The following is a 16,477-nucleotide window of genomic DNA, read 5'->3' as shown; positions in this document are numbered from 1 at the left end:
TATCTATCACCTTGTTGCTTTGTCTTTAAGTGGTCATGTGATTGCCTTACCACGACTACTTTATTCTCCCTCAGTCAAACAGCAGCACTCATTGGCTCCAGGTGTTGTGCCAGAAGCTACTTCCGTGCAACTGATATAAGATGCAGTAAGCTGAAGACAGCTTCAACCTTCTGTTTGTTGAAAAATAGTAACGCGACCACACAGCATTTTCTTGTTAGTAACGGTAACGGCGTTGTAATGATAGAAATAGTAATTAGTTAGATTACTCGTTACTGAAAAAAGTAATGCCGTTAGTAACGCCGTTACTTGCTAAAATGTAGCCCCAAATCATGACAGAGCCTCCACCATGTTTTACAGATAGCTGATACTCACTACTAAACCTCTCTCCTGACCTCCTCTGTACACAATAATGACAACTTGCACAAAAATTACAAATTTGGGTTCATCGCTCCATAAGACCTGCTGCTGCTGATTTTCAGTGCAGTTTTGTGTATTTTTGTATACCTCAGTCTTCTCTCCCTTCTTGACTTCCATTGTTCATCTGCTTTAGATAGTTTTTTTTAGGCCTGCCACTTTCCTCAGATGTTTTAAGGTAGCAGGGTGACTGTTGGAGGCAGAACTTCCTGACTGGACGGTTGGTGGTCTGATCTTTGGCAGTCTGCATGCCAAACTGTAGCCAAAGTTGCTCTTTGATGCGTTCATTGGTGTATAAATGTGAGCAACCAGTCCATTTACCATTTACTGCACACCATGGCAAAATATTCCATGTTTTTGCACAATAGCTGTTTGTTAGTGTAAAAACACATTTTATGCCTATCAAACTGTGTTATCAATTGTCTGTGTCAGAGATTCAATTAAAGAAAAAATGGGGGAGAAAGTAAAAGAAAGATTTAATTTAAGATCCTGTCATATAGAAGGACTGGGCTGAAAATAAATGAAATGAACCCTAAAAGCCTGAAGAAATATTTCCCATGACTAACCTTCTACAAATTAGAAGTAAATCTGGATCCTTGGAAGTAAAATACAAAGAATTCAATACAATACTGCACAGCCAATCTTTCAACCACAACAACAATCTTTCAACCACAACCATATTTTTGAACTCGGAAGAAATGGAGTATTCAGAGAGAAATGAAAGAAAGCAAAAGGAAACTGTTTCTCTATGTTGAATTGTGTATTTTCTGTGGGAAATTCTACAGTGATGCAGTAAAAGTAGTAAAACCCCATCTTCAGTTGTCTGGAACACAGTATCACAGCTTTGCATTTACTGTAGGACAATAATCATAACTACTAATGAAACTAAGTACGAGCTTTTGTTAGTCGTTTAACTTTTTCTTTCCTTTTTGCTGATGGTCTCAGTTTTGTGCATTTTTGATTTATGGCCACTAGATGGCTGTAAGTCATCATAAATCCTCCTGAGACCCAGAATAAAATTTTGTGATATTTAGATTTGACAGTCACATGCTACAGCAAATGTTGGAACTGGAAGGAGAGTCTTACTTAGTCAGTTTCATACTTAGTGCTGTCAGGAGATGCAGGTGGAGTGGGGTCTGATCTTACAGCAAGAAGGTGAAAGTTCAGAGAAGGATATGTAAACAGTGGACGGCAAAATAATGACACAAAGTCTATTACTTGTAAGCTAGGGCTATGAAGTTGTGGGCTCAGCAGATTTAAGCTGTCTTGCTGTATTCAGTTAAGAGAGCTCTTCAAGATGTCTCTTATCATTAACACCAAGAACATTTGTTGTTTTGATGGACTGCCTAATCTTAAAGAATCTGTCTTATTAGTTTCTATTAGCTGAAAACAGGAAACAGTAAATTCAAATCCTGTGTTATCTCAGTCATGCCGTGAACACAGATATGCTGAAGAATGTTTTTGCCTTTCATGTATTGTTTAAGCTGAATTCAACTGATAAAGACAAGACACATAGACTTTAATGCTTTTTTCCTCATAAATGTAATTCATTACAGAAGTGAAACTTTAAGTGTGTGTGTGTTTTCTAGAAATCAGAATGCCTAAAGATTTCAAATCCAATGTGGCAGTTGAGAAACCACACCAGACAACTTCAAAGCCCTCGCACAATATTTCTGGAGTGCCATTATTTTGCCCTGACTCAGACTCCTCAAAGGCTGGTATGTCTTCCTCTGAGCTTTCACCTTCCTGCTCTAATGGCTGGCCTTGCTCCACCTCATCTCCTGACAGCTGTAAGTCTGACTCTCCTTTCACAGTTCTGAGTAAATGTCCTTTTCTCCTCGTCCTGCCCTTTGCTTCCTGAAATATTAAAATAAGTTCAGGATGTGAGGCAGTAAGACCTGCTGTCCACTACAAAGGGCACTGGATAACACTTTTGTTCCAGAAGGGTTAAAATTGCTATACAATTCTAAAATCACACTAAATCAAAGACACTCAAATAGAAGAAACAAACAAAAAAAATCACTTTGTCTCCTTTGTGGCTATAAAATGTGGAAGCTGCAATTCTTGTACAAGAAAATCCATGTGCTCTGTTAGCCCAGCTCCCACAAACATAGCATTGATAAGATCAGAATGTGACATAGATTGTATGTGCCTCAGAAGTTGTACTGTGATTTATCATGAGTTGCGCACTTTGTTTTGGCTTATGTTTTGGAAAATAGTGAATCATCAACAATGCAGAAGTAAGCTAGTTGCATTGCAGAAAGAATCATTGCTTTCATGTCATCATATTCATCACACAATGAGAGACAGCAGGGGTTTCTCACTGTCCTTTAAACATGCACATGACTCGATACTGCTGACTCCTAAAAAAAAAACAATTGCTCATCGGCTTTCCCCATCTTATCAAAAGAAAAAAAACATAACAATCTCTTGTTCCTTTTTTGCTTCTCATAATTTCATTTAACTAAAATGTATCCATGTAACAAGTCTGGGCATGTTGTTTACAGCTCTGTTACTTGACCATTCCCAGTCATAAACACCGCATGCATCATTTTTTCTGAGTGATTGAGTTTGATGACGCATACCTGAACCAAAGCCCATCCTGTTTTTGCTGCCATGAAACTTTCCCCTGTCAAAGTACAAACAGAGAAAGTGAAACCACATTTACTGACCACAAGCAGAATTTAGTTGCAGGTGGGAATTTTTAAAAAGCGCAAATAGTAAACAGCTCATCACAACATTTTTAGAGTTCCACTGCTAAATTTTGCAGTGACATTCTGTTATAAGATCAGACTTAAGATAAGTTGTTGATAAGTCAACAATATGTGGTTGAATTATGTTGCGACAGTTCTTTCTTTTATATTCAGTTTACTATTTTTATCTCTGGTTATGATGCTTGCGTCAGTTCCAAACAAATATTTTTAAGGATAAACTGTAACAGAGGCATATTGTCATGTTGGTACACATCTTTACCCTTCCATTTTAATATTAGTGGAGAAATACACATAGAAAAAAATCAGCAAAGTAATGATTTTCAGTGTTGTAATAACCACGAAAATATCCTAAAATTTTCACTTTAACAGTCTCTTCATAAATAAGGAAGTTAAGAACACATTTCAACATATATTTATGTCAAAGTTTCACTCCTTCCTTTTCTCCCAGCTGTCAGTATTGTTCCTGTCTGTGTGACTTGTGGTGAGTAGGAGAAAAGGGCCAGTCCCTTTAGAGATATAGATATAATCTGGCTGTGTCTCCCTTCAGTAGCATACAGGGGAAAGTACCATTTGGATACTTCAGATACTTAGGCCACACAGTGAGCTCAGGAAGCGAAGTAACACATCAGTGCACAGCAGAGGAAACTCAGGACTTGTACAGTCGTCGTTTCTTAACATCTATCTTCCTGCGTTCCCCGGGCTAAGAGCGCTCCGAACCCTGCTGTTTGACTGACGATGCCGGAGCCTACCCAGAATTTACTGATCCGTATCCTCGTGTTGTGGAACACCGTAATCACCATATTCCTAATTGTGTTCTTCGTTCTATACTTCACAGCAGGACATAAAGGCTTGGTGAGAACTCTTTGAATAATACTTTAACTATAGTGATTAGCGATTAGACAAAAAAAGGTAACTTCTTTTTAAAACCGTTAGTGTAGCATGAACATTTTTTTGAATAATAACATGAACTTCAGAAAAAGTCAACATCTGTGCCGTACATCTGCTCTTATTTGTGGTTTTGGTAGTAGCTGGTAACTGGTGAGAAAGACACCTATGCCTGTGGTCTACATTTGGTTACAGACCCCCGTCATAACACCCAGTCACAGCTTTCTCATAATGTTCAGTGTTTTTGAGTTAAGTTGGTTTCCCACAGAATAAAATAAGATACAGTAATACAGCACCAGGGATGCCTTACTTCATTCAAAACACAAGTTTATTACTGGGAGAAAATATAAGTCATTTGAAGTTTTATAGAAAATAAACATATTTAAATGTTTAAACAGTGAAGAAGGCATCTTATTGACAAATGATTGCCTAAAAGAAATTGGATGACATCTGGTGCTTTTGTAGAACTATGTTAACCCTCCTGTTATGTTGGTTTCCAGGAACACCAATTATGCTCCTGGGTTCATTTGGGCAAATTTACTCATCCAAAAGTGTCAGAAACACTGGCATTGATTATTTTACAATTTTCTTTTATAATTGTGATTTTTTTTTTCATTTTCTGTAGTGATGCAGATGACATGTGACATCTCTTCTGTTCTGGGTCAATCTGACCTGCAACATAACAGGAGGGTTAAAACATTACAATAGTATGATCATTTTTTGAATAAATTACACGAAGGGCAGAAAATAATCAACATCTGTGCCGTACAGCTGTTCTTTTTTGTGGTTTTTGTAGCATAGCTGGTGAGAAAGACACCTATGCCTGTGGTCTACATTTGGTTACAGACCCCCGTCATAACACCCAGTGACAGCTTTCTCATAATGTTCAGGTTCAGGTTTAGTTGGTTTCCCATAGAATAAAATAAGATACAGTAATACAGCACCAGGGATGCCTTACTTCATTCAAACGCAAGTTTATTACTGGGAGAAAATATAAGTCATCTGTAGTTTTATAGAAAAGAAACATATTTAAATGTTTAAACAGTGGAAAAAGGCATCATGATTGCCTAAAAGAAATTGGATGACAGCTAGTTCTTTTGTAGAACTATGTTAAAACTCACAATTGCACCTAAATTTCAGAGTTTCAGTCAGTTTCCACCCCGAAATCCTCTTACAGTATTTAGTATAAGCACTTTTGTTTCCTTTTCCAATCTTAGGAAAATAGTGCTGTAGAATCATCCAAAATTTCCTCCACGGAAAAGAGATGGGTAAGCTATCCATCATTTCTAAGATTTATTCAGAGTTTGTGTTTCTCTCCTGACTTTTGTGTTAAACATTCACCCTCTGTCCATTTTCCTTTATTTCATGCCACAAAGACGTCCTGCTGATGTTACATGTATTTACTATAAGTACACATGTTTAGTAAGCGAGATAGATGCTGCACTATGTATGTCAGATTAATTCCATTTCTTATGAGTTACGTATGTCTAACCACTCTCCTCCCCTCTTGGAGGAAGCTCAGTGACGTCATTGCCACATTCGGGGAAATGCCACTAAACTCAACTGTTGTCTCTTCATTTTCCTTCTGAAGTTAGTACACAGTCTATGCTGTAAGCTGCTGTTGTCTCACGTTGAATAAACTGCAGCCTCTCTGGGCCTGAGTGTGTGTCCCTGGAAGTCATGTTTGCACCACATTTACTGTTACTATTTTGAGAGTGATAAATCCCTTCTTCTTCTTTCAACAGACAACCACCGCCCCCTCTAGCCTCTCCTCAATTACAGGAAAAATGCTCAGCTTTAAGTTTGAGGAAGGTAATGTTTTTCTTATTTCAATTTATTATCTGCACTTAAAATTTATCATATCCCCATTCAAATATTGCTGTGTTTATACTTTCTTTGTCAGAAGAAAAAAAATGTAATCCCATGAAATACATACAGTCAGTAAATAAATGAATACAGTCAAATGTACTTTACTTCAGGAAAAAAATTTGATTTAAAAACTGAATATAGAAAAAACAAATTTAGCATCTATAGCAGTCTATTTTATGTCCTCCACAGATGAAAGTGATATAACATGGAGTCCAATTCGTTCAGATAAAACCCTGATTTCAAAAGTCAACAATGGCCTGAGCACGAACGTGGATGGATACTATTTCCTAAATCTTCAGGTTACAATGGATCCCAGCGTTTCAGGCTGTTCCACAGCAAATCGATCCACTGTGGAGCTGGTGAAAATACAGGACGGCACAAAAAAAACTCTCCTAATGGGCTTAATTAACAAAGAAACAAACACCACAGGTATTCTCAGCAAGGTAGTGGAGTGCGGTGCTGGAGCAATACTGAAAGTCAACATTAGTAACTTATTACTCAAGTGTGTTGATAAAAATGAGAGTAAAACTCACCTGGGTATCATCTTCATGCCACGGCTTTAGATGTAAGTTCATTATTTTTGGCATAGTGCACGACACCTTTCCAGCTTTGGAACCCACACTGAAGCAAACCTAGTCTGAATCTTGTTGGGTGTACTTGTTCACTTTGGATGGATGGTCTGTTGATCGCCAGATTAGCAATTTACCAAACAATTTCTGTAAAAGATGCATAAAAAAAAGCTGAATTCAATAAGAGGTTGGATGAAAACCTCGTCTCTTTTTACATTCCGGTCTGCAAAAAAAGAAAGAGCTCACCTTAAACAGGGTTTATAATGATCCAATGATGTTCAGTTTTGTAAAGTAGATATAGCAGACTGGGTATTGGTCTCAGGTTGTATCATCACTACAAAATCACACTTGAAAACAGCGCAATGTATGTAATGTATTGTGTATTTAATGGATTAGAACCAAAGCTGGATTGTTTTCATTGTTCTCAAATAGCTGTTTTAAACAGAAACTTTGAAGCGTTGTTCAGAATTGACAGATCTCACTTGAGCTTTGCATGTTTAAAATATCTAGTAGTTGATTTCAAGAATTTATTGTGCTGAAGTGTCACATTTTTCAGCAGGAGATTGCTTTTGATGTTTGCACAGATTATACTTTCTAATTTCTGATTCATTTCTTGTTTTGTTAACATTGTATGAATTCTGTATTTAAGTTTATTTATTTATTTCTCGCAACAAAAACCATGTGCAGCATATGATTTAGACACATAATGGATGTAACAAAAAACCCCATGGCAGGTCAGCTAATAATCTATGAATGTTTATTTTCTCAGTGATAATGTTTCACAGGGTGTACCAGTCACAAACTGGTAGTGAGTCACTGGAATCTATGTAGAGAATTGACTTTGTTTGTTAAAAGAATGTAATTCATATTTGGAAAGAACAAAGGTGTAGTTTTGATTTACTTGACCAATAACATACTTGAGTATTTCATCTCTTTAGTCTAAAGATAAGTGTGAAATGACTTGATAAGCTCCAGACATCCTTGACTACATGTACTATACATTGTGACACGTGAAAACACAAGTCGCAGTGGTTGTTGCGGTAAGTTTCATGTGTTTGAGATTTGAAAGAAATACTGGGTTTTTTCACTTTTTGTAATTTTTTTGATGTTTTAGTGGAAGAGGAAGCTGCTTATGCATTTGAAAAGATTTCTGTGAGACCTGCTAAATGTCTGTGTTTAAATTTGACTTTAACCATTGTTATGAAAAAAATAAGAGTACGTCTTAGTTAAAAATGTTCACTGTCTTTATTGTATTTGATGTGACTGTAAAACAAAAACAAACTCAATATGAATCAAAGGACACGATAACAGTGATCAAGGGCTTTTGGGTTTGAGTCATTTATGAGACCCTACATATGAAAGTGAGAGGTCATGAGTTAACATTGGATTACCACATAATCACTAATAGAAAGATACAGCGGGACCCTCCCTGTCTATATGCTGTCGAAGAATATGTCCTCTTGACTCTTGACAAAGCAAACAGAAGAAATGCTTCTCATACAAAGCATTCAAAGTCACATCCAGTGACCTAAATTGCAGTGACAGAGATACAGTAAAGCAGCAAAAAAGGTCACTGGAACATTAGTCATCACAGTCAAGAGGCACATTTTCCAGCTTTCATTTGAAAACTTTTGTTTTCCAAACCTCAGCCACAAACGAGTCCCATATCTCTCAGTGCTCTGTCAATTAGTTGTTGCTACCACAGCTTTCGATTGCAGCGAAGAGGTCCAGGATGTAAAAATTGATAGCAGACATAGCAAACTACCACCCACTCTGTCTCTTTTATTAGAGGCCTTAGATGCATTTGCATGGGTTGATTTTGGTTGCTCCCTTCCTACTGCTTTCCACTGCCCAATGTCAAGATAATAAATGGTGTATCCACACAGAGAAAGTGTATAACCTCTACACATCATTTTTGCCCAGACATCATGGAGAGAACTTAGACATTAGAAACATGTTTACAGCATGCACTTTTTGAATAACAATCTTCCAGTTTCTTCTTGTAACCCTTATCAATATGCCACCTCTTACAATAAAAGATTTGTCAGACTAGAAAATGTCTGAAATGAGTAAGCTTGTAAATCCAGTCACAGCGGTTTTTTTAAACTTGAATCAAAATGATAGTGATGTCAAATCTTTAAAAGTTCAAATATTTCTCACTCACATATTTTTCCTTCAGCCTGTAGTGTTAAATAGCCATGTAGAGTATTGTGTGTGGGTTACCCAGTTTTGGATATATACACTACTGTGCTACAAGAGTGCTATGCGCAGACACAAATTTCTGATATTTAGCAAAAGACTAAAACAATAGAAGAATTTTTCTTGTTAAAATTCAAGTACAGATCTCTTGGATGGTTACCGCCGCACAACAGGCATCATTATTTAACAGCTAATCCAATTAAAATTCTACTAAAGACAACAATAGCACAAACACAGTGGAAAGGTCACGTTTAATAGCAGAGGTGAAGCCTAACCCACACACACACAGGTCAGTTACAGCTGTCTGTGTCCAGCGGCTGAGCAGCTCCTGTATCTCCATAAAGCTGTTATTAATTAACACTATCCACACAGTTCTAGACCATTTTTGAATCAAGCTGTAAATATGGTGTTTTAAAGCTGCAAAGTTGGGTATTTTTGATCTGATCAACTGCAGATTTTTGATCTGATCATCTGCAGAGGAATGGTTTATTTAAAGAGTTTCGTGAGGTTTCAGAACTCATCATTGTACAGAAACAGCATAATTGAAGGTCATGAATGAATCATATCTATCTAATGGATTCCAATTGGAAAGAACATATGATTTGTTTGCATAAAGGGACAGTCCTCTTCACACACACTTCATACACTAAGGTTAATTATGGAGTTCCGCAGGGTTCCATGCGAGGATCAGTTCTGTTGACTTTATACAGCCACTATCATTAAAAAGCAAAGGGTACATTTTCACTGCTATCCAGATGACACCCAACTTTATCTGCCCATGAAGCCAGATAACACTCACCAATTAGTTAATTGCAAGAACAACTTAAAGACAAAAAGACCTGGATGATCTCTTATTTCCTGCTTCTAAATTACGGCAACTGGTGTCTAACTGGATACTTAGAATGGCATTACCTTGGCCTCCAGTAAAACTGGGAGAAATTTTAGAGTCGTTTTACATCCTTCAGTGTGTATATTGAGCTAATATGTAGGACTGTTTTTTTGCATTTGTGCAATATCTTTACAATTAGAAACATCTAATTTTAGAGTGATGTTAAAAAACTAGTTCATGCATTTATTACTTCTTGGCTGAACTACTGTAATTCGTTAGGACGGGGCTCTCCTAAAATCTCCCTGAAAAGCCTTCAGTTGATCCAAAATGCTGCAGTAAAAGTACTGACAGGGACTAGAAAGAGAGCATGTTTCTCCATTATTGGCTTTTCATCATTCATTCTCCTCATATACCAGTTCTAGAAAAATCAGGCCCTGTCTTACCTTAAAGACCTCATAGTACCATATCACCCCAATAGAGCACTTCAGTCTCAGACTGTTGGCTTACTTGTGGTTGCTAGGATATTTAAAAGAAGAATGGGAGGAAGAGCTTACAACTTTCAGGCCTCTCTTCTGTGAAACCAGCTCCCACATTGAATTTTAGCAACATTTTAAGACTATTTTCAAGACTGAGGTTAAAACTTTCCTTTTTGATAAAACCTATAGTTAGGGCTGGATCAGATGATCCTGGGTTCGTCCTCAATTATGTTGCAATAGGCCTAGGTTCCTGGGTCATTCTCATTATGCAGTGTTACTTCAGCTCTTTTGTCCTGTCTCCCTGCCCCAACCTCCAGTCCCTGACCCTCCATGAGCCTGGTTCTGCCAGAGGTTTCTTCCTGTTAAAAGGGAGTTTGTCATTCTCACTGTTGCCAGGTGCTCATAGCTGGTCCTTTGATTGTTGGTTTATTTGAAGAGTTTTAGTCAGGCTTCAGAACTCTGTACAGACACAGCATTAGTGAAGGCTTGGTGTTTTCTGTGTTTTTGCAGGGTCTTTACCTCGTGATATAAAGCAAACCAAAGTGATTATTGTTATGATTTGATACTAAAAAACTGATCCCTAACTCCAGTGGATGAGTTACAGTTCACCCCACTCAAAGTTTTAGAGTTGTTCTGAAGAGGGGGGAAAGCCCCCACAGAAGCCCAAACTGTTATTTGTACCAACACAAGGGGACAGCATTTAGCTGCGGACTGTTTGCTGTGCTCCTCTTTCAGTTTTGCTTTGCATAAAAAAATATATTCTCCATAAACTATGTTGTGTGATTTTAGCCAAAAAAAAGGTTCAATTTAAGAGGCCATTTTTGCCTTATTTCAAGAGTTGATTGTAAAAATCAGCAGTGCTCAAGAGATCAATATCTCACACAGACCTGCTTTATAAATGGAAAATGTTGATTTCATATACGGAAGTGTAAAGATTTTGGTTCATGTCATAACCGGTGATAGAGTACTCTCAGCCCACACAAATTCTCTATACAAGTCATGCTTGGCCTCGAAACTACACAGCTGATACAGCTCGCGCTGCTGCGCTACCGTCGTCTCTCACACTTCACAGGTCAGCCAGCGCTGGAAGATCATGACTCACACATGTGAGACCAGAAGACTTGAGCAAACATCATTCAGCTCATGGATAACTAAACTCTGGACTGGAGTTACACTTTCAGCTCTCAAGTGTGTTTTCCCAATTTGAGTAATCCATACTTGGCTGAGGGAAAATTAATTAGAGAAATCACTCAGCCTACACACCCACCCATAGAAACACATACATGCACATACACATATTCATTCACATACACTCACACACACACATGTTGCTTCATTTTCACCAGCCATTTCTCTCTGGGTCTGGGGTTGGAAAGTGAGTCAGCCAAGCAATCTGCTGCTATCACCCCCCTCCCCCCGGCAGCCCCCACTACCACTTCCTTTTCAGTTTACAAATATACAACTCTGTGGGTGTCTTCTTCGAACACACATAGATGAAGGGAAAGTATAACAGTGACTGCATGGGACATACAAAAAAGGGGAAAAAGAAAAAAGCTTCAAAGAGCTTCTCGTTCGCACAGACCTTGTCATGGTTGCACGTTGTGCCGAGATGTGACTTGAAAAGAAACTATGTAATCTACTGAAAAAAGTAGTAAATAGAAAAGTAAACCAACAATGAAGACGTTGACATTTTTCACATCCACTTTAAACCTTTAAAAAATAAATAATGTTGCTGCCAGTATACATTCAGGTGAGAAGCAGCTGACATGATGACACTTTACTTTTTGGGCCATTGTGGTATTTAAAAAAAAAAGTTCCTCCAGTAACTGCTGTGTGGTTGGACTGAGTGGGCGACAACATTTTTAATACAGAGACCACTGAGCCTGTATCACGGTCTCACCTTTCACGGCAGGAAGTGAATACACTTCCCTTACTGTGCATGGCTAACAAAAAAGACCAAACCAAACAGGTCTTTTAAATTATTATGTGTTTATTTCATTGCACTGTATGACTTAATGTATATAAATACAGAAAAATGAGCTTTTTTCTTTAATAATAAAAAACAAATTCATAAATAGTGTGCAGTACGTGTTACAGCAAGTAGGAAAAAGAAAGGTTACAGTCTTATTTTTGATATTAGTATGAACACTCAGCAACAATCCGAAGTTCAATCTGTGAAAAATTATATATATATATATATATATATATATATATATATATATATATATATATATATATATATATATATATATATATATATATATATATAAGAAACGAACTGTTAGAAATCATATTTTAACAATCAAAGTTTTGTTTTAAAGCAAATACACAAGCATATAAGCATATCAAATTTCCCTGTTGTCCGACTGTTCGTTACACTTATAAAACAAAGTTGAGAGTTACATCTGCAGAAACAAAGCTGTCAGCACAGCCCTGCACTTTGCAACGTGCAAAGGCACAAAGAGGATTTGACACTTGCCTTCCTTGCGGTTACGGACCTGCTTTTTCATGTCAAAGAGAATCACAAACCCCTGAGAGGACTTATAGGTTTTAATTTACTCTCATTTAGAGCCTTTATGTGGCATCTATATCATATAGGCACCAAAGACATTCTCAGAGGGTTTGTGGCGTACAATTTTTGCAGTGTCACTCACGTCCACAAAAATACCATCATCCTTATAAAGGTGAAACACTCCACCCAGGTAACTGTTGGATTGTGTTTTTTGACTGACTTTTGAATGTGAAGGATATTTCCTGGACTGCAGGAGGGTGATATTCCCTGAATACCTGTCAGTATGCATGCTAATACGGTGCTGAAATCCGTTGCTGTCTGAGAAGAAAACCTTGGAATAGACATAGTAATAACCCTCTTTCTCAATTTTAAGCTCTCTGTCTTTGTAGGTCATTTCATAGAGGAGAGGGTCTGCATTCATGCTCCATGCCATTTTGTTTTTTGCATGAGCTACATCTTGTCCATCTGAAAAATATAAGAACAAATGTAATCATTCTAATAAAATAAAGTGCAAACATCACACTGTGAAGAGCAATATGTACTTAATTATGCATCTTGGTAATAACTGAAACATTATGTTTCTGGCAGTTAGGGAAATGCTGTTTTTACCTGTCAGATGTGCAACCGGTTTGGAGGGAGGAATAGCATAACTGGGTTGTTCAGTGGCAGTTGTAACTGTGAGAGGACGAAACATTATTTATCTAGTGTGGAATAAGTAAACGGAAGGTGCTCGTCATCTGTGTCTAAAGTGCTGAGACTCACCTCTGATGAGCTTAGAGATCGATTCTGAGTCGGTCTGCAACGAAAACGAAAGAGGGTTAATGTATTTTTAATGTGCATTTGCATTTTTGAGCGTGCACATGTAGATGCGTAGATGCAATCGGCTCTTGTGGATAACAAAGTTGTGAAAATAGAAGTTTAACAATATTAAAATGTAATTGTAACAGGCATTGTTTTTCTGCAGAGAATGGTAGGACAGAAGAAAGTAGATTGCTATCATGATACCGGAAGTAGACCACTTCCTTTTTGCCATCATCCCTTGTTTGTACACTGTGCACACACTCAAAAACGCCACTGCTGTTATTCTGTTCTATAATACGTGACAGCTACACAGTGCATCAGTGCTGTACAGGAAACTGACTCTGTATGTCCACCGCCTCAGAAAGTATGTCTGCCCCCTCCCCACATGCACGTCATTAAAGTTGTCCGTAAATGAGCTGGACTTTAGAGTACTTCTCCATGTGTGCTTGGCCCTCTTCCCCATAATAGTGAAATAAATTCATGATCAGCAGTTTTTACTGAAAATAAATTCATCTCAGCAGAATTTCTATCACAAGAGCCCCTGTGTTTGCGTCACAAACCCTTCCAGATACCCAGACATACATATTGCATAAAGAATCTCTGCAATAGGATCTTCTCTAAGTCAAACTGTTATTCTATTCTATTCTGTTGTGGAAATTTACATTTTTAATAACTTTCTCACATACAGCTCAAAGTAATCTACATTTTTATGCCTATTTATGCATCTACATGTTTAATTATGACAATATCAATGATATAAAACAAAAACTCAGGTTTAAAGAAAATCAAGACCTGTAGCAATCTGCTGTGACCTTTAACCAAACGCATTTCTGATTACAAATACTTCTGATTGAGTGAAAGTGTTATTAAAATGACTGACAGAAAATATGTAGGAGAATACTGTGAAAAAGTACGAAAAGAAAACTGGAAGTGAGAACACTGTGGTAAACAATGAATAAACTCTTACAATGAAAGCGAGATTCAGAGGCGTTGAAACAGATATTTAATGGAAAAAAGATCTACCGAGACAATGAGCTAATAATAAATCATAGAATGAAATTGCAAAAGGTACAGAAATGGTGATACTTACATGTTCGGCCTGGTAGAGTCCATAGATGAAGCATGCTTCTATGACCATGCCGCACAGCGCCACGCTCACCAGCATGAAGAGCAGGATCTGAGCCACCCCGGTCTTTTTTCGCATCTGGATCAGCCTGGGGGGCACTGGAGGCCTTGTGGCATGGGTGTCCACCACACACACAGAGGGATATTTAATCTTCTCCATACTTTCTGGGTTTTTTCTGTAAATGGAAAAGAATTCAGTGAGGCGCTCTCACTGAAGTAGCTGCTGCTACTTCAAAAAGACAGTAAAGACAGAGAGACCTGAGAGACAGGCAAGTGTGAAGAAGTTTCAGAATGGGTGGGCTTACTTCTGGTTGGTTCAAGTGGAGCAAACTTACCAGCAATCAGAGACAGAAGTCTTGAGATGTATCACCAAAGCACCTTTGAGAGCTTCCAACGTGCACTTGAACTGCACGCACCCAAAGGATACTCCGAGGTTATGTCACTCTTTCCAGTGTAGTCAATAAATCGTTTTTGAAGTGTCACGGTTGAAGGCGACATTCAGTGAGTGGAAGACCCAGAGCAATGCATTCTGACCTCCCCATTTACACCCTCCCACTTCAGTGCAGCAGCAGTGCAGAATGTCTCCAGTCCCACTTCCTCCCTCGTTAACACTCTCTTTGGTCTGACAGTTACAGTAACAGACCAAAGTTGTACACACATGTCCTTTGTCACTTTAAGCACATTTGTGAAAGACCCTAAAAGGTCACAAGCCACCTTAAGTAATGGGTTTAAAATGTATATATTTTCTCCCAAGGCTTGGTTATTTTACGAGAAAGTATTTTGAGGTTTAAACAGTATGCATATTCCATCCAGTCAGTGCTGGTAATACGTAGCACTGGTTAATATAATTTTTCATTATCTTCACTAGCATCTAATTAGTAAACAGTTAGCATCCCATTGGTTAGCAGGAAAAAGTCGTTTAGCTTCTACATGAGGGTGATAACAGTCATGGGGAAAAAAATATGCACACCCAATGCAATTTGTTGGACGCTTTCCCTACAGATAAACATTTTATGCTTGGACACAGGGGAAATTAGTTAATTTAAAAAATGTATAGGTGTAATTTTCCACCAATCTGTGACATAGTCTTAGCGTAAAATGCAAGAACATGTCATTTCAATCTTGCCTTTGACTTAACTTTCCACTTCACTTCTTCTTTTTGAGTGATTCCTTCTTAAGTCGTTCCTTGGTGTAAAGGGCCATCGCTGTCTTAAAAGTCCACTCAGCTTTGGCACAGATGGCCTCATGTTAAGCAGAATGCAGAATGAATTCAAAGCTGAATGGCAATGGCAGAGAGCCGTTTATCCCCCAGGAAACAAACAACCACAACACAATAAAGTTTCCATCAGTATGTGGCAAAGCTGTCCTTGGTTGGTCTGCTGTTAGTGCTGCTGAACAACTCTAACTTTGATTTGTGTCTCCAGAGCACAATATTCCAAACGACCTGTAAGGTCATTGCAAACTGCTGTTTTGCTCTAAACAGCTGCAACGGTTTTGCAATGTAGGTCAAATGTGCAATCTCTGGTTGATTCGAGATGCATGCACTCTAACCCTCATACCTGACCTACAGTTCCTGTAATGGCACTTTATAAAGTGCCAGCAAGAAGAACCCTATAGGGTTCTTGCATCAAACAGTTTGTTCTTGGGATGATGTGGTGGACTAGTTTTTGAAAAATCGACATCGCTTTTTTAAGACTATACTTATTTTACCTAAAATAATTTAGGGATTTGTTTAAATTCTTGCCAGTCTCATAGGTAAAAAAAATATTTTTTCTGAAGGCCACACAAAGCTTCTTTTTTTTTTTTAAGATATGGATTTAATAGTGGAATTTCTTTCAGTTATTTACCTACTTCAATTTTTGTTAAATGTCATTAGAAGCACCACCTTCCCACTCCACCACCCACCCTTAGGGGGTGGAGTGGGTGTAGATGAGTGTCAGGGATGATTCTTGACAGAAGGATAGCGGCAACAATGGAAGGGAAGGTTTACAAGATGACAGTGAGACCTGCTATGACAGAGTTAGAGAGGCAGGGCTGAGATGGTTTGGACATGTCCAGAGAGAAGCTTAATGGATGGAATGAAC

General features: G+C 38.0%; 2 protein-coding genes across 2 annotated transcripts; one reads left to right on the top strand and one right to left on the bottom strand.

Moving 5' to 3' along the window:
• The first annotated feature begins 3,165 nt into the window (after window positions 1-3,165).
• Window positions 3,166-7,765, top strand: LOC105941098 (uncharacterized). Its single transcript, XM_012921363.4, has 4 exons — window positions 3,166-3,980; window positions 5,231-5,281; window positions 5,759-5,825; window positions 6,072-7,765. Exons 1-4 carry the CDS (start codon window positions 3,864-3,866, stop codon window positions 6,443-6,445), a joined length of 609 nt encoding a protein of 202 aa, XP_012776817.2. The 5' UTR covers window positions 3,166-3,863; the 3' UTR covers window positions 6,446-7,765.
• A 4,158-nt stretch (window positions 7,766-11,923) lies between these two features.
• On the bottom strand, window positions 11,924-14,928 carry LOC101474602 (TNF superfamily member 14). The gene is made up of 5 exons (XM_004559543.6): window positions 14,729-14,928; window positions 14,359-14,569; window positions 13,230-13,263; window positions 13,077-13,142; window positions 11,924-12,932 (listed from the first exon to the last, which is right to left on the bottom strand). Exons 2-5 carry the CDS (start codon window positions 14,551-14,553, stop codon window positions 12,541-12,543), a joined length of 687 nt encoding a protein of 228 aa, XP_004559600.1. The 5' UTR covers window positions 14,554-14,569; window positions 14,729-14,928; the 3' UTR covers window positions 11,924-12,540.
• Window positions 14,929-16,477: the final 1,549 nt, after the last annotated feature.

The sequence above is a fragment of the Maylandia zebra genome, linkage group LG4, assembly GCF_041146795.1.
Source record: "Maylandia zebra isolate NMK-2024a linkage group LG4, Mzebra_GT3a, whole genome shotgun sequence".
NCBI classification, from domain to species: Eukaryota; Metazoa; Chordata; class Actinopteri; order Cichliformes; family Cichlidae; genus Maylandia; species Maylandia zebra.
Note: the sequence above shows the minus strand (reverse complement) of the source record. Positions and strands in the feature narration are given on the sequence as shown.

Excerpts from the sequence above, each read along its gene's own strand:
- LOC105941098 (XM_012921363.4), top strand. The coding sequence starts at position 3,864 with ATGCCGGAGCCTACCCAGAATTTACTGATCCGTATCCTCGTGTTGTGG. Across the intron at positions 5,282-5,758 it reads CCTCCACGGAAAAGAGATGG|ACAACCACCGCCCCCTCTAG; the intron begins GTAAGCTATCCA and ends TTCTTTCAACAG. Across the intron at positions 5,826-6,071 it reads CAGCTTTAAGTTTGAGGAAG|ATGAAAGTGATATAACATGG; the intron begins GTAATGTTTTTC and ends TGTCCTCCACAG.
- LOC101474602 (XM_004559543.6), bottom strand. The coding sequence starts at position 14,553 with ATGGAGAAGATTAAATATCCCTCTGTGTGTGTGGTGGACACCCATGCC. Across the intron at positions 13,264-14,358 it reads GACTCTACCAGGCCGAACAT|ACCGACTCAGAATCGATCTC; the intron begins GTAAGTATCACC and ends TTTTCGTTGCAG. Across the intron at positions 12,933-13,076 it reads ACCGGTTGCACATCTGACAG|ATGGACAAGATGTAGCTCAT; the intron begins GTAAAAACAGCA and ends TATATTTTTCAG.